The sequence below is a fragment of the Odontesthes bonariensis genome, chromosome 4 (genome assembly GCF_027942865.1).
Source record: "Odontesthes bonariensis isolate fOdoBon6 chromosome 4, fOdoBon6.hap1, whole genome shotgun sequence".
Classification (NCBI taxonomy): domain Eukaryota; kingdom Metazoa; phylum Chordata; class Actinopteri; order Atheriniformes; family Atherinopsidae; genus Odontesthes; species Odontesthes bonariensis.
In genome coordinates, this window is record NC_134509.1 from 8234972 (window position 1) to 8260052 (window position 25081).

A 25081-nucleotide genomic window follows, 5' to 3' on the forward strand; every position below is an offset into this window, starting at 1 on the left:
TGCGTGTATGTACGGAGTACACACTTATATGGGTGCAGTTTTTAATGTACACATCCACACTTGTGTGCTTTCAACTGTGAGTGTGCATGTGTTAGTTAGCATGCACAAGCATTATTTGAACCATTCACTTGGGAGACTGCAAAGAAACCTCTGAAGTTCTTTTCCTCTGACTCTGAATTATAGAAAACCACTTGAATCACAGACTGCAGTCTAGTGTTAGCTGTGTGCTGCAGTCTAGCACTGTGTAACTAGTGAGCTATGTCATAAAGTGGAGCCCCGCTTCTAAGGCATATCTGTACTTCACCTGTCTTCTCCATTTGAGTCTAATCCATCTCTGTAATGAAAAAGGAATAGGAGAGAGGCAGAGCAGATAATGACACATAAATAAATGTTAAAAGCTGACATTAATCTCACGGTTTTGATGATTATTTCACCCCAATGACTTTAAGCACAAAAACAATATTATCCACTAAATTGAAGTTCTGGACTGTGTTTTGTATGTGTGATGTCTTGCAGAGGTGGACCCACCAGGATGTTAACAAGTGCATCTTGTTAGTGTAGCTCTCTCTGACTTTTTCTTTCTTCTTCACGCTTCCTCTATCTTTCCTCTATTAACTTTCCTGCTTCCCACTGAATGAGGTCATATCTAGAAATGTCCTACTTAGTGTGTGTGTGTGTGTGTGTGCACTGTGTGCGTTTGCGTGTGTGTAGTGCTGTATGCAAGTGCATGCGCGTGTGCTGCCACCCTCATATAGTCACCACGACTACACGAGATGCCCTGCGGCACCCTGGGGGCCCAACTGTCACCCTTGTTCACTGCAGTAATTAGAGCCCACACACACACACACACACACACACACACACACACACACAGACAGACAGACAGACAGACAGTTAGAAGTGAGGATAAACTTAAACATAGACTTTGGCAAACTAAAAACTTATATACACACAATTTCCTTCAGGTGTGTCACAGGAGGGAATTTACCCTGTAATCTTATCAATAATATTTTTACCTCTCATACTTCTGTTTCGTCTACCCACTCATGAACTAACATACATTCACCCTGACTGACAACCGCGCTGCTTCTTCAGAACCTCTGTATTTCCACATGTCAGAGTCTGACCCTGTCACCACGGCTCTGCTAACCTTAGTTATCATGCTTCACTGAGCAGCAAAGCTGCACGGCTGCCTGAGAAAGGCTTGAGACTGACCCAGACACCACACGCTCTCTCTGTCTCCCAAACACACACAAAGTGTGACACATCCAGAGACAAGAGCGTGAATCAGTGCCTTAGACATGCCGGTTTGTAGACAGTGATTGACTACCTGACTGACTTGATACTTTGACGCTGACACTGAAGTGCAAATCCAAACCGGGACGCAAGCTGCCCCCCCCCCCCTCTCAACTCTCCACTGCAAATGCACAACATCCTGAAGTCTTAGTGCTTCATCAGGTGAGGCTGACTAAATCCTACAAGTCAGCCTCTCGATATGGCGCTTGATGTTGATGCCGTCGTACTTGCTCCTCTGCTTCTCTGCCAATCACGGGGGACAACCCGGTGGCACGAGAAGCCGTAAATCTTTTAGTTTTCAGACAATTTTGAAGTCTGTGCGAGCAGGTTGCTTGATTTAAACGGGAAGGACGTAGGTGTTACCGCACATGGAGAAATCAGGCGTGAGGCAGCGAGTAACGCTGTGGAGATATCAGCAAAGGAATGTTTCTAGGTGGAACAAGGAGGAAGACTCCCCGAGTGTGTCCTGGAATTGGACGACGTGGAAGTTACCATGGTTACCGCTGGAGGAGGAGATGGGAGGAGAGGAGAGATGGTGGAGCTCAAAAGCTGTTCTTGGTTGTCAGCCTGCCAGGAAGATAGAGGGAAGAAGTGATTGTGTGTGTTATTTATGTGCCTTTGCAGTCTGGTCGGCTGGAAAGGCGTAGTTACTGCACGCCGAGCCATGTTGCGCGTTAATGGCACGAGTTTCTCTAGTTTCACTTGTCATTTCTGGATATGCGCTGTGAGGGGATAACACCCTGGCCTGTGTTTTTAACCTAACCCTCGCCATTTGATGTGTTATTTCAGCGGCGTGGATTGACATCTCCAGCAGCTGTGCTGAAATCAGATTGTGCCGTTACATGTTATCTTAACAATATCGCAGGCATTATGCAGAGTGCAGAGATGTACGCTCTGTTTTCCATTTGCATGCAAATGATCCTCTGTGTGCAGAGAAGAAGCTTCCCACTATGGTACCCGATTTTTGGAAAAAGACATAATACTCAGAAGTGTGTCAGTGATTGACTTCCCTGACCTGACCAAAGTCGGATGGATTGGGCCCAGAATCCAAATTTTGATATTTATGTTCACTTGACATGAGTGGTTTCCGATCATCTCTCTGTTATGACATTTTCTATCACTAACATCCTTCAAAATCAAGTTAATTTTGTATTCCACATGAGACTGACAATAAACAAGCGCTTGCTGGATGTTTGACCCGAGCTGCACACTGGACATGCAGTGTGCAGTATTCACAGTACATGTGCATACATGTTGCACAGTGTAGATCAGTGTGAAAAATAGGAGAGGGTGGCATCTTTCAGCCAAACATCCATAATGTAACACATTTCAAAGTCTTTTTCTCAGCAGGGAAAAATACATTATTTTACCTGCTATTTTACCTGCAGCTTGTCTGACAGGCTGCTCAGGAGCTGACAGGAACGCACTCAGGGACCTCGACAGGGTGCTGTTTGTGTGTATGTGCGGGAGCAGGACAAACAGTGAAACAGATCTGTCACTTCCTCATCACTGTGGTGTGGTGGTTCTGCTGCAGGATGTGATGCATCTGCTCCAGCACACCCCACGGAAGACATTTACACAGACTTTCACAAACACCTGAGTTTCGCTCGCTGTCCCTTCCTTCTGTCAGCCACAATCCCTGCATCAATCTTCAGCTCCTCGCTACATCCCTTCTTCATCTGCTCCCCTCCACAGCTTCTGCCCTTCCTCTTCTCCCTGTCCGCCATCCATTTCCATCACTCCAATTGTCCCTCTCCAAACATCCCCACTGTATATGTGTGTATAACCACATCAGGGGGCTAATAAAGCAGAAATGAGGCTAGTAGCAGAGGATTCTCATGTGTGGTGTGTGAGGCAGACTGAGCGCAGGGGCTTTTTATCCTGCAACAAGATCTAGCTGTGCTGTGACTGCCGTCAAATGGGTTTCCTGAGCTCCTGCAGGACATGAAGAACCCTGAGAAACCATCTTCCCCCCTTTTGTTATCCTCTTGTTGTTGTTTTTATGAAGCCTTTTATTTTCTGTTTTCCCAGTTGCTTAACTTTCACTGCAGTTTATCCCACAACGAATTGCAACAAAACAAAATGGCAGCAAACAGTGGACAAATAATCTGTTCTACATTCACACATTGTTTCAAATGTATTTTAATTAAAGAGCGGGTAAACATAGTCGTAAGGCAAAAATGCTAATGTGCTTGATAATTTCTTTCAGATCACTTTAGCCTGTTTGAAACATCCCCACGCATAACTCCATAGATAACTCCTCATCCTGACGTCAAACTGAAAGTACTGTTTTCAACAACTTACCTCACAGTGTGGGTGAAAAGAGGGAGAAGACAGTGACATTCACACATTGAGTCCATATTGCATGTTTCGAACATTGCACAACTCTCCGAGGGAGCTCAACCAAGAGATTTCTCAGGATTTTGAGCCATCGATGTTCCTGCTGGCGTGTGAAAAGATGCCAAAAGATGCTCACTAATGTAGTGATGAAACATGTTACAAAAGGGTCCAGGAGTTAGAACTTGTGTTATTTGAGTGTTTTGAAAGCAGGGTTGGATAAAGTAAGTAAGGGAATTGAGACTTTGGCCACCCGTGAATCACTCTTTATTTTTGCAAGAAGTGTTGATGCACATCCATGGCCAAGAGGACACCGTATGCAAAAGTCCATTCCTGTGGTCTGAGATTTCTACGAACCAAACTGCTGGACTTCCTGTGTGCTCCCTGTGCACATAAATGGGGTAAAATAAGATTATCACTAAGCTCCCCCTGTCTTTTTAAATGTTACTGAACTTAATGTATCACATTCCAACTATGGAGAGGGTAGATTTGTGCGTGTATACTCTGTTGAATAGCTGCTCCTTTTCCAGGAATTGGGTATATTTGGGCCACTTGATGAGTTCAAACAATGTAGAAACCCAGTTTGGAAATTAGGTTGCAGTTGCTTTGCAGGACCTTTGCGCTTTTGTTATTCCATGTGATATGTTTATGCTCACCTGGAACATAAACAAAAATCAAGGCAGTATCTAGACATAATGTAAAACTGACCATGCTAAAGTATTCAGCTAATAGCTCTTTGGGAATCTCCTTGTTGGTGCAAAATGACTATTTCATTCCTGTCAGACTCTTATCAATGAACAAATGAGGGGTCTTTTAAAATGGCCTCTTTGCTAAGTTGTCTGTTATGTGTAGACAACATTGATTCATCCCTTTAGTTTGGTGCCTTTTGTATGGTTAAATGATTCTTACATCAGTGTTAAGTGGCTTAAAAAAGCAACACAAAAACACAACAACAACAACAAAAAAGTCCTCTCAACTGGACTGAAAATGAGTGAAAAAGCAGCCAATGTCCAAAGAAAACTTTAAAAGACTGTTAGAAAGTTTGGAAACTATTGCTAAAGATTATTTGAAAAGATTACAAGAACTTCTGGCTCCTTGGAGGCAAAATATAAAGAAATGAGTGGTGACTTTTGTACAGTACTGTAAATCCAAATTAAGTGATCAAAAAACACACAACACACTCAAGTAATTCTGCAAAATTCTTCTTTACTTTTTACTTTAAAGCACCAAACGTACCCTACATTTTGCCTGTGCCAATCCCTTCTTCCACCCCAGGCTCACTAATTTCTTTCTTCAGAGATAATGCAGACTTCCAGACCAAAGTACCAGATTCCAGCTGCTTACTAATCATCCTGCGTCATCAGTGGCTACGATAACCTGTCTCTAAATACTGAACTTGTTCCAAATAAGACAATATTCCTAAATAATTTTTTTACATGACTTGTCTAGAGGATGTTCTATGTACTTTCCCCTCATTTCCCTTTCCCACATTGCATCCATCTGTTTCAGCCACTGTGCTGACTGGATTAGCCAAAGGTGTGTGTCATAGAGCAGCAAAATGCAGCAACAGCTCTGATCTGATGTAATGCTGGGATTAAAGTCTACGCATGTGTATATAATGCAACTGAGATCGGAACATTCCAGATAGCCTAATCTGATTATTGTTTAAACAAAACTGTGGCCCAAATGGCTCTGACAAACTCCACTGAATCAAATCCGTTCAAGATGAGACAAGCCCGATGCGCAGAGGTCCCACCCGGGGAGGTTAGTTGGGCATTTCAATTTGATTGGTTTTTGTCAACCAAACTATTTCATATATCTGATGACAATCCGTCAGACGCTCCAGAAAAGAACTTAAAGCAGATGGAATGTGGATGCTTGAACAGCTTGCATAGCTGTTAAGAAAAAAGTATTGTGAATCAGAACAGTCAGAACAACCCACAAAGAACAAGCAGGCAAAGCACCAGTGAAATGCTGCTGATGATGATGATGATGGGACTTATTTGACTGGTTTGACTTTTGGCAATATCAAAATACTCATTCAGTTAGAGATTGAAACAAGAAGGCTTTCTAAAAAAAAAAAAAAAAAACATTACAGAGCCATAAGGCAGATCCTTTTCTGGGTTTGATTGAACAAAAACTGCTAAAACAACAGGCCCCATTTATAACCTGCTGTAGCTGTTGTCTGCTTGAAAATGGCCTCACAATGTTATACTAATAAATGCAATCATTGTAACATTACCATTTTTATTCTTTTGTGCAGACAAAATAAGTCTCTTTAAATACATTTCTTATTGAAATAGCATGTAACAGGTTTTGGGTTCCCTTAGATTATTCCATATGTGTAACAGAGTCAGGGGGGGGGCATTTTATTGGATCAACGATCTATTAATATTTAGATAACGGAAGCATGGTGTACACAGCTGGTTCTGCTTATTTATTGTACTCAAAGTCTCAAGTGAGGGGATTTCCTGAGAAGAACCAAAATATATTTTCAGTGGTTAATTTTGTGTCAAAATGTCCTTGCATGAAAAATCCAAACCCCTGGAAAATTCTTGATTTAGATAGTGGGGCGTGAAGGAACAAATTCTTGGGTCAATTCTTCTTTTTCTTTTGCTTCCGTTCGGGCAATGCCCAGAAGTCATGTGTCCATGGCCCAACGGTTCAAAGCTGCTTGAAGCAATTTTAAACAGGTGGTTCTAATGTTGTGGCTCAGTGGGCAATTGAAGCTTTAGACATTCAGACTTAGATAATTGTGCTGGCCTTGTTTTCAAGATCAGTTCACATGACCATGTTCCTGTCTTGTCCATTTAAAGGCAGCACACGCGGTGCAGAGCGTTGATGATTGCCCAGTTTTGTTCTGGGATGTTTGTATTTATACACCAGTCAGCCATAACATTATAACCACTTGCTTAATATAGTTGCCAATAAAGCTCGCATCAAACAGAGTGTGGACGAAGAACATCTGAGTGCTGGGGAGTTTGGAGGCCGGCTGAATACCTCACACCCTTCAGACATCATTCCACTCAGTTTGTATGTGTTAAGCATGTTCACACACTGTTGAAGATGACTCTCAATGGGCTCAGGGATGATTTGACTATATTAAAATACCGATTGTAGAGGAGTTTGCTGAGCCTTTGTTTGTCACTCTCAGACACTTCTTTCAACTCATAAGGATTAGTTCCCAGCTCTCACTTGTTCTGTAATTATAGATCTTGAACACATCTGCATTTGAGCACAGTCACACGTGTGGGCTTTCGCGGGCACCAAACACACACACTCAAATATTTATTCTGTTTTACATCTGCTCGCAGACACATGCACATACTCCCACATATACATAAACATCACCACACATGCTTCCTTCGCCAGCATCAGCCTCATCAAATCAGTCAGTTATATTCATATGAAGGATTGAGACAGAGAGACAGAGTTGAAGTGAAGGGAGTTCTGCCGAACAAAGTGAAAAACATCAGAGGCGATAACAACAGCAGCACCCACTGCAACAGAGCTTTCTGTTTCCATGCCTGCCACAGCTCGGCTTTGTTAGTGAATGGTTTGTTTGTGCACAGTGTGTGTGTGTGTGTGTGTGTGTGTGTGTGTGTGTGTGCGTATGTGTGTGTGTGTTGCGCGTTGCAAGGAAGAAAAAACAGCGGGCAAAGCGGTATCCAGGCCACTGCTTTGTTTTGATGTGGTCATGCTAATTAAAAAAAAGAGAGCAAGAAAAACACGGTAGAAAATAAAGAGCCATTTCTGACGTTATGGAGAACGTGTACGGCTGTGTGCGAGCACATGCTCTGCATGTACAGAAATCACAGGGCCACAATGCAGAGGACACACAAACTGGAAGTTTTTTGCTGATGTTTTTATGTTTTGTGTGGCTGCTGGATAAACATGTTGGCAGAAAGGAAATGAGCAACATTTTTTAAAAAGAGAAGGAGATGGAGGGACTGGGGACACGAAGGAGTGTTTTTTTGGCTCTGACTCAGGCTACTGGCTCAGACAGCTTGGTGACGTCAGCGCAGGCTTTACTGAGGATGGAGGGATTGAGGGAGAAACAGAGGGAGGCTGGAGATGACACCCTGAGGGAGGCAGGGATGAGAAAAGTATTAAGGAGTGAGAGAGGAAAGAAAGAGAAAGAATGGAGGCGGCAATAAGAGGCCTACCACGTATATCTGGGTGTGACTTCAGAAACTGCAGCTAAGTGGGTTTAAGACAGATAAACAGACAGAAAAATGACAGTTGGAACTGGAGACAAAGAAGGAGGAACGGAAGGGAATAATTCTTAGGCGGGCCAGATAAAGACAAAGGCTAAAAAAAAAAAAAGGGGGGGAGGTTTATTATCTTGGCTTAGAGAGTGTGGGGAGAAGAAAAAGAGGCAGACAAAAATAGATTGAGAAGGAGTGATTGGGGAAATATACAGCGCACAAGGGATTATGTCAAATCTCTGCATTCTACCTTTTATTTAGTCAATAACCTTCAGTTCTTTATGGCTCAGCCATGAAACTGTTTTTGCAGTGTCATGAAGGAGGAATATGTGCACAAACGTACAAGCCGACAGCAAGTTCAAAGCTGAATTTATTATTTTTCTTTTAGCTAACCTGTCCCTGTAAATGAGAAGTCAACCCCATGACTTAGCATTTCCGGCTTGGAACTACCAACTAATTTCCACAACTGCGAATCATTTAATATTGATGGGTGGCAGCTAAGTTAATCAACAGTCTGATGGATCTACTTTAAAATGTGCAGCACGCTCTGTTACAATGGTTCTTATGGTAGATAGCGTAAGCTAGCCAATAGCACAGAATATCACAAAAAAAAGTGCACAGAGAGCTTAAATGAAGACAAAGCTGTATACTCTCAAATATGCTTTCTCTCATTTCATGGTTTTACCTGTGTTGAAGCTATTTCAAAGCTAACAGAGAAACATACCCAGCTACACTGATAAATCACATAACTATTCAATGCAGACTGGAGGTACAGTACTTCTGTTGGCAGATTTAGCTCATAACATGACCTCTTGGAGATGCTGGAGTGATACTGATGTTCAGAGACAATATAAAATAAGTCTTTAAAAAGTCCTTGATAATCTTGGGCAATATCTTTGTTAATATCCTGTATTATAGACTTCTATTGTGAGTACTAGCAAGGGGGTGGGGATCAGGAACAAGGTTTGCTTAGCATTAGCAACACAAATTCCGAATTTAAAGTATACCCATCATTAATAATAACTTTTTAATAAATGTTTTGATGTCATGTGGTTTCACTGCCCAGTTTGTTTGGGTTTTTGTATATCAGATGGATTATTTTTTTTCCCTTCTTCTTTAGTGATGAGGCACCAGTTTTACAAAGCCCCGAGGTCTTTGCACTGTCAGTGTTCAGGCTTAAAGTCTGGATGTGGATATAATTAATACTACACTTGTGCCTGTGGCAGTACTTTGAGCACACCATTATAAGTGAAACATTTAGCTCGGCTCACTTGTCTCTGGGTGTGATGACATCAAAAGCAGCAGACAGTTTTGAAGCTCGGAGATTTGTGCAGCCATTAAATGGCGTTTTGTGCTCTGATTCACTGCTGTCTCGCAGCTCGTCGTGTCCATTGGTGGGTGTTGTCAACAAAGTTGAGTCAGTGTCAGTTCTGTGCCCCCCTCAGTCCACAAGTTGCAGTGCTGACAGGTGACCGATGATGAAGGCACCGGGGCAAGAAATTAAAAAGCACAGAGGCGAGAAAAAAGAGGGAAGACAGGAGGGGCATGCGTTGTTATTAGAATATGACAGACATTGCAAAACATACACTTTTAACCTTTTAAACCCCAAGAACCCTTCACTTGATCACAGACAAACTGGTCGGCATTCTGCACCAATAAATGTCACAGTAAATGGTTTTGTGTAGCCAGCATTACAGTACGTCTCTGTGTTTTATGTGCGAGTATTGAGCAAAAAATTAAATAAGCTCTCATGCACAACACATTATGCAAATTGTAGTGTGATACTTTAAAAAAGGAGGTTTAGAATGCTCATTAAGAACGTCTCAATGGGAGAATCTGACTGTTTTTGCTGTTAATGTTGTCTGTTTGACAGGTGTTCACAGAGGGGAAAGACAGAGTAGTTGAACTAATTGAAAGGAAGTATTCAGAGCAGAAAAGATAGCTCATCAGCCATCTCAGAATAGCCCCTCATCTTTCGTGTACATAAGGTATTCTTCATTCATGTTATATCAATGATTCATTTAAACCAGGATGTACCATTGAGATAAAGTGGCAACTAAGAGTTAAGTAGCATTTTATGTTATTACATATATATGTCGTGATATGTACACACAGATGTCCGCCAACAGATCCCCTTTATTGTTTAATTACACCCACAAATAAATCTGTTGTATGCATTTCAATAGCTGCACTCCTGCTGTACATGCATGTAAACACATATGCTCGCAGGCCAAATAGACAGCGCGCCGCCTTACATAACTCATATTAATAAGAATGAAAAATACTTACATTTTGTGTGTCAGAGGAGAGGACCCCCCCTGATGATTAGAATTAATTATCTGGAGTCTGGGTCAAAATACTCTTAAAGACATAGGTTATTGTTCTTGCTGCTCACACACGCAGCAGGAGTGTCCTTGTGCTGCAGCTCTTCAGTATCCACCTCGTGTACAAGTGAACTCAACACATCCATTTATGTAATGTTCGATCCAGAAGTACCAGTGAGGACTTATTGTCTGCCACATTTACACCATAAATGATCCTTTAGCACAGATGACTCTTGAGTGTATGTACAGAAATATATCGGTGCATAAAATTGCGGGGGCCTGAGCAAAAGCGCAAGTCAAGCGAGGACATCCCCAATGTTCAGTTTGCTACCTCATTTTATTTATTCTTTTAAAATATCAATGTTTACTATATATTTTCAGCAGCTGAAAAGTAAAAAAGGAGAAGAAAAAAATCTCACTTATTTACACCTTTTTGTGTTTGATCGATCAAACTGCTGACTTTTTTCCACACATTTTTGCTCTCTTTCTTTCTATCAGTCTGTCAATCCACACAAGTTAAAAAAATAGGCGATTAAGCTCTCCGTTCATCAAAGACTGACAAGAAGAACATAAGAAAGAATAGACAAATGTGTATTGAATAGTGTTGGCACCATTATGCCCACTCAAACTCTAAATGAGCTATAGGTAGAAATGAACTGTTTTTCGTTCATCCTGTTTGTTTGTGCTGCAGTCATTAGACTTAAGTTTAAACAGGTTTAATTATCCAGATCATACTGTGTGGGTTGTATAGCTTCTTCATTTAGAAACATTGCTTGTCCTTGTGTAATCACAGTTTTCCACAGACCACGACTAATTACACATCTCTCCAGGATTGTTCCCCTATTTGAAAACATTACAAAGCCTCTACGGCTATATAAAAAGTTATCACACAATGTCACGATCCATGCGCTGTGTTGTCGAGTGCTTCAGTTCTAAGTGAAAATGATGCACTCTGATACAACAGTCCAGCAATAAATCCTGCCTTTATGATGGTTTGTGATGCTCAGTCTTCTTTGTTTCAGCAGCAGGGTCATTTTGGGAAATGGATGGAGATTTAACTCTTCCCTCGTCTTTTTTTTGTTAGATGCAACAACCGTACCCAGTGTGCAGTGGTGGCTGGCCCTGATGTCTTCCCTGATCCCTGCCCAGGCACATACAAATACCTGGAAGTCCAGTACGAGTGTGTTCCTTACAGTAAGTACGGCATAAGTTTATTTTGGCTGTAATGTCACCACCTGTCACCAGTAACTGAAATCAGCTAAATATTATGAATATGAATTAAATGTGTATGAAATCAGTGTTGAAGGAATTTGACTTTAAAGGGACAGTTCGCCTCTTTTGACATGATGCTGTATGAAATCCCATACTAGCAATATCATTTATGAACATTTTCTTACCCCCCGCTGCGTACTGTGAGCCGAGTTCCAGCCTTGTTTTGGCGTTGACGAAGGTAGTCCGGCTAGTTGGCTGGGGCCACAAAATTAAAGCGTTTTGCTTCACAAAAGAGTAATACATTTGGATCACAAAATCGTTCATCCAGAAAAAGTCAGACCTCACAAACTCTGTGATTGCCACCTGCCGATAGCCGCACCTGTTACGGTGTTTTCTGCTCGGAAGCAGGGGACTGCTCGGTCTGCACTTCGGTCTGCACAGCAGGCAGTGATACGAAGGGAGAGAAAATAGCGCCAAGCGATTGTGAGGTCTGACTTTTTCTGGAGAACGATTTTGTGATGCAAATGTATTACCCTTTTGAACGTATATTCTTTTGAGAAGCAAAACGCTTTATTTTTGAGGCCCCAGCCAACTAGCCGGACTACCTCCGTCAACGCCAAAACGAGGCTGGAACTCGGCTCACAGCACGCAGTGGGGGGTAAGAAAATGTTCATAAATAATATTTCTAGTATGGGATGTCATACAGCTTCATGTCAAAAGAGGCAAACTATCCCTTTAAGTATTTAGGAACCATTTGCTTTAAACTTAGAAAAGACATACAGTCTTAACAACAACAACATGCACATGGTAAATTGATGCCAGAGTAAGTCTACAGAGGGAAGTCATAAGGACTTTAGTGGCTGGGAAAGTTTGAGGGAGGAAGGATGAGAAAGACAAATGGGAGATGGCGGTATGACCTTTGACCTTGTGGTAACGACAAGGAGGGTGTATTCACTGGAGCTAACATGCATAAGACATGTCCACGAAATACTTCAGCAACTCTTTTTTTTTTTTACCAGCACAATTTCCCCCTAAATCTAGGTCACAGCTCACTGCATAATGAATGCAAAAGGGATCAGCATGGATATTTAGCAGATTAAAGAGACCTTTTTGTCCTTGATGTTTATTTTACATCACATTTCAGCTACGAGGGTTTATCTAAAGGCAGAGGTAAAATGCAGTGTTTTCCTTTTTTAAAGAGGAAGCTAAATCTGATGTGATTTCCCCCGATCATACGCTGCCACTATCTGGTTACTTTTCCATAACAGCAGGCTTTAAGATTGGCTCCAGTTCATTTGATTTCAGATGTCTAACACCTGCTGAGGTGTGAACATATACATATGTACAGCATCACTCAAAAGGTTGGACACAAACTATTTACACAAAATAAATGGGTGGTATGAAGTACTGTGCAAAAGCCTTGAAACACTCATTTCTTATTGCCTGAAAAACAGGAAATAAGGGCAGCCATTTGTACCAAAGCATGCCACAACATTGGTTCATACCTTAAGTAAGGAGGTGATTTTTTTGTGCTTGAATGATTCATAGGTTAGTGTTGAGTAGCTTAACAAAACCAAAAAACAACAAGGACTGGAGTGAAAGGGAGTTAAAAAGTTAAAAAGCAGCCAATGTCCAAAGTAAATTTTTCAGAAAGCCTGAAGAAGTATTGCTCAAGGCCACTTTAAAGGATTATAAGAAAGTCGGACTCTTTGAAAGCAAAGTATTAAAAAAAGAGGGGGTGCTCGGGACTTTTGTATGAAAACAGATATCAATGTGAAGTCAACAAGTAAAAGGTGATATGGAAAAAAATGACATTAAACATGTTGCATTTATGGGTGGAATAAAAGAGCCACTACACTGGGTCTGACTGTGGCACATTCCAAAAATGAAATGCCACATTGAGTGAGAATGAAAGTTGGAAAAAAGGAAATAAGAAAACAAAAAACAAACAGGGCTTTCTTTTGGCACTCTAAAGACCGGGATCACGACATCCAGGGCAAACCACCAAAGGTGACAGCATAACAGTCTGAGACTGGAGCGGAGCCTGGATCTTTACTGACAGCCCTGCAACTTGTTACAAATGTGTGTTTGATTGCCGGTTAGTAACACACACACACTTGTACATGTTGTGGAAGCATTTGCCAAGAAAAGACAGAATTAGGCATATCTTTGGTTGAACTTGAACATGTGACCACACTACTTCACACAGGATATTTTACACACCTCTCTGTTGCCGTGTTTCATTTGCTCTGAACATTGCTGTGGTGGAACAGCTGAAATTGAAAACAAAGAAAAAGGAAAGAAAAAAAGGCAATAATACACATACAATGTACAAAATTAAATGTATTTATTTATCTGTTGTCACGTTATCAGACTTAAGTGACTCAAATTCAATTTTTTCTGTTGGTATGACTCGTATCTGAATATTTTTCAGCACTTTAAAGACATAGAAATCCAAACATCAATTCTGATTTTCAAATCCAATTCTTTTGTCACTTCAGCATGTGATCCTAGATTGGATATATCCAATATGTGGCAATGCAACAAGAGTTAGGATGCTCATGTTGAATCTGATATGGCTCCATACCTAAATGCTTTGCTGAACGTTTTGTCACAACTAAAGCACCGCCAGCTACGCTTGTTGTTTTGATTGTTGACTGTCCAGTTTTATTCTTAATGAATCAGAATTGAATGATGTGGCTTGTAATGTAAACCCGGCGTTTTGATAGTTGAAAGCACTCTTGGCCAAACTTTTTTTTTGGGACACAAGAAGGGAAACTGTCTTCAGCTGTTTTCATATAGATCAGGGAAACATCTGCATCAGAGCATCTCACCTCTGGCTCTAAATATTATTTTTAGAATGTGTGCATCACATATGAGCCGACTGATTAAGAATATTTTTTACTTTATTTTGGGGGGAAAAAGTTCTCAAGTTCTGCGGAAACTATAGACAGTTTGTCAGTCTTCAGCCTTGGCACCATTGTACATGCAGACGGCCAAGGTGATCTCCCACACTGAAGCATTCAATTATGTCAGGCTAAACGGCTCTTGCCTGGCGTCTAGTATGACCAGAAGATTAAATAATAGGACTATCAGAGCCCTCTCTGGAGCAGATGGAAACACAACCTGATACCTGCTAAATGCCCCACCAGGCGCACACACACACTCCCACTGCACGCATATGCAGGCATCAAGAAAAGAGTGTGTACTGGTGTACTGTATCCTCTCAGAGACTGGTCGGCATGCTCTGTCTTTATTTTCACCCTTCTTGAAAGTGCAACGCGGCTTATTTCGTGGAGTCGCCACTTTAAAGAGGAGTGGCTTAAGATCAAAGGGAGGCGAGTGGCGTGCTGATCTGATAAACAATTGGTCAGTCAGAGATCACCCACCCACTATGCCACCGACCACCCCGTAAGTAACGTTTCTTCACACAGAAATAGACAGCATCTGATACAAAGTCGTTAAGGAGCTCAGCTAACAGAAGGAGGGACGTAGTGAAAAAGATGAAGCGAGGCTATAGAAAGGGACCGTGAAGGAGAGAGAGGGCTTTTGATAGTACATTACCATCTTCAGCCTGCTGTCTGAAGTGCTCAGGCCAGATCAGGTAGCACCGTGATACACAACCTGTCTCTTGTGGGTGTGTTTAGAGAAGTGCTTCACGAGAACATTTTGTATAAAGATTAAATAACACTCCCCACTTTTGTCGGCGGATATCAACCTTTACATGACACAACTCTTAACAGAGCCATCATTTCTCATTTTCCAAGTTGGCGCTTACACGGTATCAGATTTTCTCCATACGAGTGGCCAAAACCCTTCACGATAACGATATTATCGTGATATCAATACATAGCGACTTGTTTCCCTCTTTTTTTTTTTTTTTTTAATTGAATTGTGCTCAAACAGGAGGTTTCGAACAGTACACATAGAACAAAAACTCTGTTTCGCTTTACCAGCTTTGATCAACATCGTGATCATTAGGGAATTATCAACGCAATATCAATATTCCATTGTTTTATTATTGGCATATCACGACGCTCTGACTTGATATATTTCTGAAAACAAAGCTGTAATAATGTGTGTATGTTGCAGCACGCTTCCATTCAGGCTAGTGATGCAGCCTCCAGTGATCACACGGGACCGCTGACACAGCAGATCAATGCTGTCAACAGCATTGGTTTGAGATGTATTTTGTACGACATTAGTTGGTGAGATATCTCCAAAATGTTGCCATGAATCAAGATGATTCAGTAAACAAGGCTTGTTTTCTCAAATATGTGACAGCGTACTCAAACTCTGAAATGCATACAAGCACCAACTTTTAATACATCATTGTTACATTTGAAGGCGGTGTTTGACTTTAGCACCCTCAAATGACTGTAACATCAAGGGACGTCCATAAATCATGTCTCCCTCGACATTAAGCACACGAGCGGTGGCGTTGTTTGTTGAATGTAAACACCTGACCCCACCCCCACCACCACCTCCTAGCAATTATCTCTGAGGGCATGTGTTGCTAATCACAAACTGAAAGCATGGAAAGAATATGAGCTGAGCACCAGAGAGACACAACTTCATGCTGCAGATGTATTTTTCCTAAGAACTGCCATTCGAGTGGAAGTGGTACGCTCCCCATGACACAGATATTGTAAACAATTCTCAAAGTGGGTTGTAAAACAGGTAATTAAATTATGTACGGTTCAGTTTTCAGGGAAAGTTTGCTCCTCAATCTCCCCTCCTCCTTTATTCCCTCAGAATTTTTTGGCTCGCGCTAGCCTCGCCGCTCCTCATCTCTCCTCGTTGCGAGGCTTTTTCTTTTTTTTTGGCTGTTTTCCAAAGCTTACAATCAAGTGCTGTCACTCTCTCTCTGTGGTATGAGTGCGTGGCGGTCGTGTGCCAAACTAGCCAGCTAGCCTTTGCAGTAATTAGCCACCTGTGTATACAGTCTCATTGCACTGCGGGCATACTATAAATATCCATACATCCATTAACACACTGCCTTACAAAGTGCTTCACCAAGGCACCTCTTATACATGGAAAGATTTAATCTGAGCAAGGAGGATCTACACTGCAGAAAAAAAGGGAAGTTTGTGTCATCCCATTCATGTTCATCAATTAAGAACAGGCAGGGACACGTGGGCCTATGTGTATCCATTTCCTCATCTTCATTCAGTATACCCTGGCTCTCCCAATTGCTGTTATGAAGCAATTAGCAATTATTAATCAGAAAAGCTAGTGATATGTTATGCAATACCTATGCAGCTTATTTTAGACAATAGGACTTGGCTTGGTAGGAAAGCTAATTAAAAGATAAAATCACCTTCTCCTCTGTCCAATTAAAGACTTCTGTCAGATTGGACCCTTGGAATAACTTCATCATGATCACACAAGGAGAGCTGTGTGTGTGTGCGTCCGGGCTAGTTGTCGTGGAAACTTGCCGCGAGGATTCCTTCCTTGTGTGTGCCACGTCTGGTGTATGATAAGTTTATGTGGGCACATATGCAGGCGATTTTTGTGTTTCCCAGAGGGAGAGAGCTGGGGAAGGGAAGATGGGGAAGGGAACAAGGAGGCAGAAGGAGAGACGACGGAGCGACAGCTGAAGCAGAGATAGAGGGAAAGAGGTTAGACGAGGCCAGCAGACGCGGAACAGAGAGAACGAATTAACTGATAAAAGACACAGCCTGAGAGGTGGACGGGGTTTGGCTTGGGGGAAGTTGTGGAAATACAGAGGAGGTAATGGAGAGAATGAACAAGGAGAAAAAGCACAGGATGAAATAATGAAACAGAATGGCAGGTGAGGGTACGGGGACAAGGGGAAAGAACAGAATAATGGAGAAAGAAAGCAGAAAACGCCTCTGTCCAGAAATGACCTTGGGCTTTAGCCGGCTGTGCTGATTGGAGATCAGTGATAATCGCTGGTGAGGCTGCTGTCTCCACTCGTAGTCTGCAGAAACGTGCAGGGGAACGTGCCCGCGTGTCTCTCTTACACACCCTTTACACACACTCATGAGCACACACTGTCTTCTCCTCCTCGACGAACACCTTCTTAATAAACCATACATTTTCAATAAAAATGCTAATTATCTTTACACTGCAGCACAGCTGGGTTAACACTCCTTCTGAATGCATGTGTGTAGTGTAAGAGAACTAGAAAGAGAGCAGAATATAGGAGAAAGCATCCAAGGTACAGGGTTAGAGCTATTAATGTGAAGTTGAGAAGATTCAACAGCAGATTCTAATGAATAAGTTGATGATTTTAATGAATGTGAAACCAGAGAGGCAACACATCCTTATTATCCTGCTAGTGTTTCTAATATTCATTCAAAGCCTTGCTGGGAGATAATGAGCAAATCTTTTTCCCCTGCAGATACATAGGTCCCAGTGCAGTCCAGGTGATTTTGCAAATGATCTGTCAAAGATGCTTGATGGAAAAAAAAAAAAACATGCTGCTTTTTGTGCAGACTTCAGTTCTGAATAACATTAAGAGGGAGACTGACAGAAGATGCTTTGTTGTTGACATTCTCTGGAGAATAAGGACGTTTTCTTCTTCTTTCAGCCACACTCGCTGGCTAAATTAACAATGTTGGAGAAGACTTCTCATCTCTCAAATCATCTTGCATGCTTGAGCTACCCTTGACAAAACCTTGAGTTTTTAACAGAGGTTTTACTGACTCATATTCGCCTCGTCAAATCCTGCGCGCTGAAAAATGCACGTCTGTGATCATGAGAAACCTTGATTTCTTACCTTTCTCCTGGAGATTAAAAGAAAAGACACCCGAAAAAAAAAGGAAATCCAGCACTAAGCTCACCAGCTGAGACGTCCATTAATCTAGCGAAACACTGAGCAGCAGTACAAATTGAATGACATTTGTTTGACATTTTCTGTGCCATTTGGTTTACTTGTTGCTTCCACACTTTCATTTGAAATCTATTAGTTGCTGGCAACCTTGAACTCTACATGTTTTTGCTCTGTGTCTGAGATATGGGAGCATCAGGTAATGTGAAGGCCCTGTTGTTTTGGTGTCATCAATCCCTGTCCTCCCCACCGCTATTTGTCTCTTTATATTGTGTGTGTGTGCATGTTGTGTACGTACGTTTGTGCTTAGTCCACTGTTATCTGTCGCTCCATCGCGCACACCCCTCTGAATAGACAGCCTATCTGCTTTCTTTCCCAGCTTTCCTCACAGGGGAGCTGCTTCCTTGTGGTGAACCATTTTGTATCTTAACTTTTGACGGCACACACAAAACGCCTGTGCACACGCGCATGTACACACTTGTTTTAGGTTCTGAGTCGGACACGATCTCCTTCCAGAGATTGCTTATTTATCGGGAGTTGTGCTAAGCCGCACCAGTTACCATGCATTTTTCATGAGCCGAGGATTTAATGGTTGCTTGTGTGTGGGTGTGTGTGTTTGTGTGTGCACATCTTAGTGTGTTTCTGTTCGTCACATGTGTTGTGTTTGTCTTGTGGCTGGTGATGCGTTTTGGCTTTAATGTGCTGAAGAATTTATACACGTAGGTAGTTTGCAACATGTAGAGCACATGTGCTATATATAAACATGTGCCATACAGAAGTTCTATGAAATGTTTTTCCTTTGAGGACTTTGCCCTGCTGTCATCTCCTCTCCTCCTTTCTTCTCGCATCTCAGGGGACTAGTTCCATACAGCAGGTCTCTAACGGTCTTGAAAGACAGAAGGCCAGTGCCTGCAGGATAAGGTTTCTGCCACGTTCACATTCCACTCAGACCTCCAGGGACCGAGCAGGAATGAAATTCATATGTTTAAGAGGTTTCTGTGCACATTTCAATGAAGGATGTTTTGAAGCTGTAAGGGTAGCATTTTGTGTATAAAATTCCAGGATTCCATTTGACTAATGTGCAAAAAAAGGTTACACACTTGCTTGAGGTGGTTGGATTTGCCTGTTTAGAAGAAGACCTGGTGCGCATTAGGAGAAATTAGGGGCAATGGACCTGGCAAAGACTGCCGTAAATCACAAGCTTTCTCCAGTCTGAGCTGGTAAACACTCACTTCCCTGACATAATATCCCAGATATTCCCAGAAGAAGAGGTCTCTTGACAGCTGTTTTTTTTTAACCTCCTCAAGGTTAGTTACTGGTTAAGACAACTAATTTCTTCGACTAAATCAGAACCAACAGCAACGTAGCTTATAATGCCACCCTCAGGTGATACTACAAAGCTTTGTTTATTCGCTGTTTCTTTATTCACCTCTAATGGAACTCGAATGGAAACAGGTCTGATTCACAATTCTTTTTTTGCCTCAGATTTACCTAGTTGGTGAAAGGAATCACAATTATAGACAGGGAATTGGTCTTGGAGTTTATGCTAACCAGTGCATTCAGCTCACTGCTATGTCCACACACAGATGCTTGTACACTCATACCCAGTCACACACATTATACGGCGCACGCAAAGCATTAGCTCACCCACTGTGTATCAGAAAGCATTTAAATGTGGCCATTTTGACTGGTCCACTGAAATGCAATCCCATTGAACAAATCAGTCTTTTGGTTTTTTTTTGTTTTTCATTGCTATTAGCATACATTAAAGAGCTTATTATCTCAGGTCATTTTGCTTTGCTGTATTTTGTTCTGCACCAGGGGTAAGACCACCAGGGACACCATGAGCATGTGTGCGTTTGTGCATGCTGTGTTTGATCTTAGTATCCCTCTTTTTTTGTGTCTGTCTGTACACGTGCATCTCTGCTCCCACATATGTGCGTGCGCAACATATGTGAGATGCAATACTGTCAGAAAGCCTTCCTGTTTCACTGCAGTCTCCTCAGACGTTTATGTAATGTTATTACCAATCACACATGGAGAGCATCCTGGCACTCTCACAAGGTTAGGATGAAATATGAGGACGATTATGGAGATCCGAGATTGTATTATCATGATTTCCTTATTATTGCATCATTAATCTATTTTTGTCTCTTGTCTCTGTCTCTTTCTCTCCTTTGTTCTCTATCTTTTTTTTCTTCAAATCTTTTCGCTCATGGCTCATGCAGAAGTAGAACAAAAAGGTAAGTCTTTGACTCGAGCCCTCACTCATGCAAACATGCTACAAATCGGGGATTGGGCGTCACTTTCTGATGGCAGTGCTTGAAGCATTTTGTACTCTGTGGCAGCTTGACATCCCCTTCAAAGTCACTGCTGCTATATTAAGACAGCTTGCATATATAGAGGCAATTTAGAAACTCTGGTTCTCATTAGACACACTCTAGGGCCATATTATTCCATGGCATTGTGTAGAATGTCACTTAACAAACTCTCCATGGGTCGAGTACATTTCTATAATGAGCCAATGAACACAAAATTAAACTGACATTTAATATTTCAATACTTCCTTATGATATTAAGGTAATGCCAGATCTTTGAAAGCAAATGAATTTTCAATCAATATTCCGAAGCGTTTTGTGTGAAAATCTGGAATTTTATCATTGAGTTGAAGGGGAAAACCACCACGCACATCTGGCTTGTCTTTGTGTATCTGCTGTGCGGATGCGACGGCATTCCAGTTAAATTACAAAGGTTCCCATGATTGGTTGCAGTGGCTTTCCAGAATTTACTACATTTCCCACATCCCTCATAAAACATGACCTCAGTATTCCATGGCAGGAATACTGAGCCTGAAGTGGGAAAATGATTATGGTAACAACAGCAAAAACAGCAGAGGATAAAAGATGTGCTTGGCTCTACAGTTGGAGGTTACTGACAGAAATGGAAAGGGAGAGAAACGAAGAAAGAGCTGTGAAACTAATGAGGAACTGAGGAGGGAGGGAGGGAGATATGGGAATAGAGGGAAAGGGTGGAAGTAGAACAAAATGTGCCATTTTCTCTTCATCTCTTAACTGTGAGAGCAGGGTATTATCTGTTGAACAGAAGGCATGCTGTTGCTGTGCTTAAGAATGACAGTGACTATACAACATCCAAATCACAACACAGTACGCCTATCATGTCATCATCGTTCATTGGTAGTTAAGGTCAAGTTAGAACACTGTTATCCTATTCATGAACATTTATAAAAAGAAGCAAACCCACAGCAGGCACTGACAGAAACTCTGGAGAGAATAGCTGACATCTGACATCAGTGGGGTGAAGCGTATCTAATGTGAAAATGTTGTCATTTGTTTCGCAGTATTTCTGTGTCCTGGGATTCTGCGGGGAGTGTACCAAAGTGAGCATCTCTTTGAGTCAGACCACCAGTCCGGTGCATGGTGCAAAGACCCGATGCAAGCCTCCGATAAGATCTACTACATGCCCTGGACGCCATACCGCACCGACACACTGACAGAGTATTCGTCGAAGGAGGACTTCATCGCAGGCCGCCCCACCACCACATACAAACTGCCGCACCGCGTGGATGGGACTGGTTTTGTCGTCTACGACGGTGCGCTCTTCTTCAACAAAGAGCGCACCCGCAACATTGTAAAGTTTGATCTGCGCACACGCATCAAAAGCGGTGAGGCGATTATTGCCAACGCCAATTACCACGACACCTCGCCATACCGCTGGGGGGGCAAGTCGGACATCGACCTCGCCGTGGATGAGAACGGACTATGGGTGATCTATGCAACGGAGCAGAACAACGGGCGCATCGTGGTGAGCCAGCTCAACCCTTACACCCTGCGCATTGAGGGCTCCTGGGACACCAGCTACGACAAGCGCTCTGCATCCAACGCCTTCATGATCTGCGGAGTCCTGTATGTCGTCAAGACCGTCTATGAAGACGACGACAACGAAGGGACGGGGAACAAGATCGACTACATGTACAACACTGACAAGAGCAAGGAGATGACAGTTAACATACCATTCCCCAATTCCTACCAGTACATAGCAGCAGTGGATTACAACCCAAGAGACAACCTGCTGTACGTTTGGAATAACTACCACGTGGTCAAGTACTCGCTGGACTTTGGCAACAACGGTAAGTCCAGCCCAACAGCTCCTCCTCTACCTCTGTCTCTTATGGCGCTTTTCCACTAGCTCGCTTCGGCTCGGCTCGGTGCGCTATTGCGTGTTTCCACTAGCACGCAGTACCTGCAACTGGGACGATTTTCCGTATCACCTCAGCCCTGGTTCCAAGCGGGCCGAAGCGTTACTTAAACGTGACGTCAGCCAACTGCCTTCCACTGATTGGGCGATGAGTGTCGTCACTGGAAGCGTCATAACGCGGATAATAAAAGCTAGCATTAGCAACCGTTAGCTTACCTCCAAACGTCGTCTTTGATCTTGAGCGTCACACTGCTCTATGTATAACAAAACTCTCAGGTACTTTTCAATACTGTTTTGTCTGGCGGCCAGGAGTCTTCTCTGGCTCTCTTCTCTTGCCTTCTGTGCGACAAAAAGCCACAGGGTGAGCAGCAACACGCGCAGCCGTGTTACGACGACCCCGCCCACGTCGAGGAGGCACGAAGTGTAATGGAAACACAACCAAACCGAGCCGTACCGAGCTAGTGGAAAAGTGCCATTAGACATCATGCTTTGCAGCTAAGTGGATCATAAAGTTAGGGAGAAAAATTCTCTGGTTTGAGAACTTTCTTTTTTTAAATCTTCACATAAGATTTCTTTTGCTATTTATTTTAATGACAGAAACTAATCTCCCCCTGACGAATAATTCTAGCAAATGACTTGAAAAGGTGGAAAAAGAAGCATACCATCTGCACTGTCATGCTTGTCAATTAGGACTGTTCTCAAACAAACAAATAGTGATAATGAGTAAAAAAAAGACTCCACCACACTTTTACAGCTGTTCCATGACTCACCTGAAAATGTAGAGGTCAGTAGAGTTGCTGTTTGTTGAAATCAGACAGACATCTAAAGACTATCTGGATCTCTGCCTTTAGGGAAAAAAAAAAATCCCTAACTGTATTAATGCTGAGCCTCACATCCTCCTGCTTTTAAGTGCACCACTTGCCAGCTTTCTCTTTAGTTTCCACGACTGCTAAACAAATCACACTGCAATCTCTCTGAATGTAGCCAAGAGTATCTTGAGGTGGGAGGAACTACTATCCGAATGTGACTGAAGACTGCTTCAACCTGTTTGACACACATTTTGTGTTTTACTTTTGGCCCGTTTACTATGAATGAACCCACATATCAGTGCTAAAGCACAGCACACTCACACAACATACTGTGATACGTTATTTTCATATCAACAATAGATCTAATGACTACACATAGTGTGAGAGGTACTAAAAACTGCAAAGGGTTACGACTGGACAAAGATTTTAGGCCTGTATCCGCTCGTTGTTTCAGTTTGGTTCGCTCTCACTACTCTCATGACAAACTGTCAAGCCTTAGCTATTAGTCATAGTTTTTCTTTTTAGCAAAACAGCTTCGATAAACCAGCTGGACGCAAGTGTAGCTTCGAACTCCTTTGAGAACTGCAGATGTAATGCATCTCTGTGGTTAGTTTACGTCAGATGTCTGACAGATGGAAGTCAAAACTCTGCATGATTAAATACTCGGGGATGTAAGAAGGAAGTGCAGAAAATTTCAGGTGCTGGGACCATTTACAACAGGATGGTTATATATACCCAGAACCTACAGTGCTGAAAGGCTCGTAAATCAATTTTGTAGGTTGGCTCATTTGAATTAACAAATGATGTGGCTTTTCACCAGCACTACTGGGTCCATTTGAAGGAGCCAGGAATACTCTCGAACCTAGTGTAACTCACTTTAAACTCTAGCGTGAGGTGTTAGTCCAAGCTCACCTCCTTCTTTCCTTTGGATGAAAGGGCTTTGGCCCCTGGAGCCTGAAGGGCTATTTGCCCAGTGTAATTGCCTTTCAGCACCTTTCTATGGAGTGGTCAAGGCAGTCTGGCTGCGTGTCTTATTAAATGATGTCTGAATTAACGCATGCTCTTACATGCAGTTAGGAGACGCAGTACAAGAAATTACAGAGGGAGACAGCAATAAATTTAGTTTCTACCGACCAGTGTGTGTGTATGCGTGTGTGTGTGTGTAAAGGATTGCCAGGCTGTAAAAGTGTACTTAGGTGTTTGTTTACACATGCATGATGATGGATTTGCGCACGAGCTAATGTACTTTGCAGCATGAGTTTTTGTTTCTCAATTCATGAATGTTTATTTATGATGAGGATGTGATCACTCTCCTTGTGGAGCTGTGGGTATCTCGAGAGGCTCTAAAGAGGGGATCAATGGGGATTCAATGTGGAGAATGACCTCCAGTGCATAGCAAGAGGCCAGACTGCTAGCCAGTGGGGGATAAAGACATACAATCAATGACACACTGCTGTTTTGTGCTCATCTTCGCTCCGCTCCCTCACTCAATAAAGACAAGGAATAAATTAGCTACCTGAACTGCATGATTCTCTCATTCTTTGAAAAAAAATGAGGCAACCGATTGATATATTGACGTTTTCTTTTGTAACATGTTGACACATTTTTTTTGCCCTAAATGTTTAGTTTCACTGTCAAAGCTGTGGGCAAATTTTCTTTCCTTCACCTTTTCTCCGGGTCCTTTCAGGAAACAGAACAAGGAAAGGGGCCATCCGGAGGGTTTCCACTCATTACTGATGTAGCTTAATGCACACCCTGTTTTTGTTTCGGCTCATGTGGACTTCTAAAGATATGAAATGAGACAGGAAATGGGCCGTGGTCTAAGAGAGGGACGAGGTTGGCCACTGAGGAACGAAAGTAATTGTGGTACAACACAGAGGGCAC

The 25081-nt window shown here is 42.3% G+C and overlaps 1 protein-coding gene across 6 annotated transcripts in view; it reads left to right on the top strand.

Moving 5' to 3' along the window:
• adgrl3.1 (adhesion G protein-coupled receptor L3.1) overlaps positions 1-25081 on the top strand; it is a 131635-nt gene that overhangs the window by 47867 nt on the left and 58687 nt on the right. For 5 of the 6 annotated variants that reach the window (XM_075462772.1, XM_075462773.1, XM_075462774.1 and 2 more), the window contains exon 1: positions 21541-22320. In XM_075462772.1, the coding sequence (XP_075318887.1) occupies positions 21624-22320 (697 nt within the window). In that variant the 5' untranslated portion in view covers positions 21541-21623. Of the gene's footprint in view, positions 1-11249; positions 11360-20401; positions 20417-21531; positions 22321-25081 lie in introns of those variants that run through there. The other variant, XM_075462777.1, reaches the window with a different exon arrangement.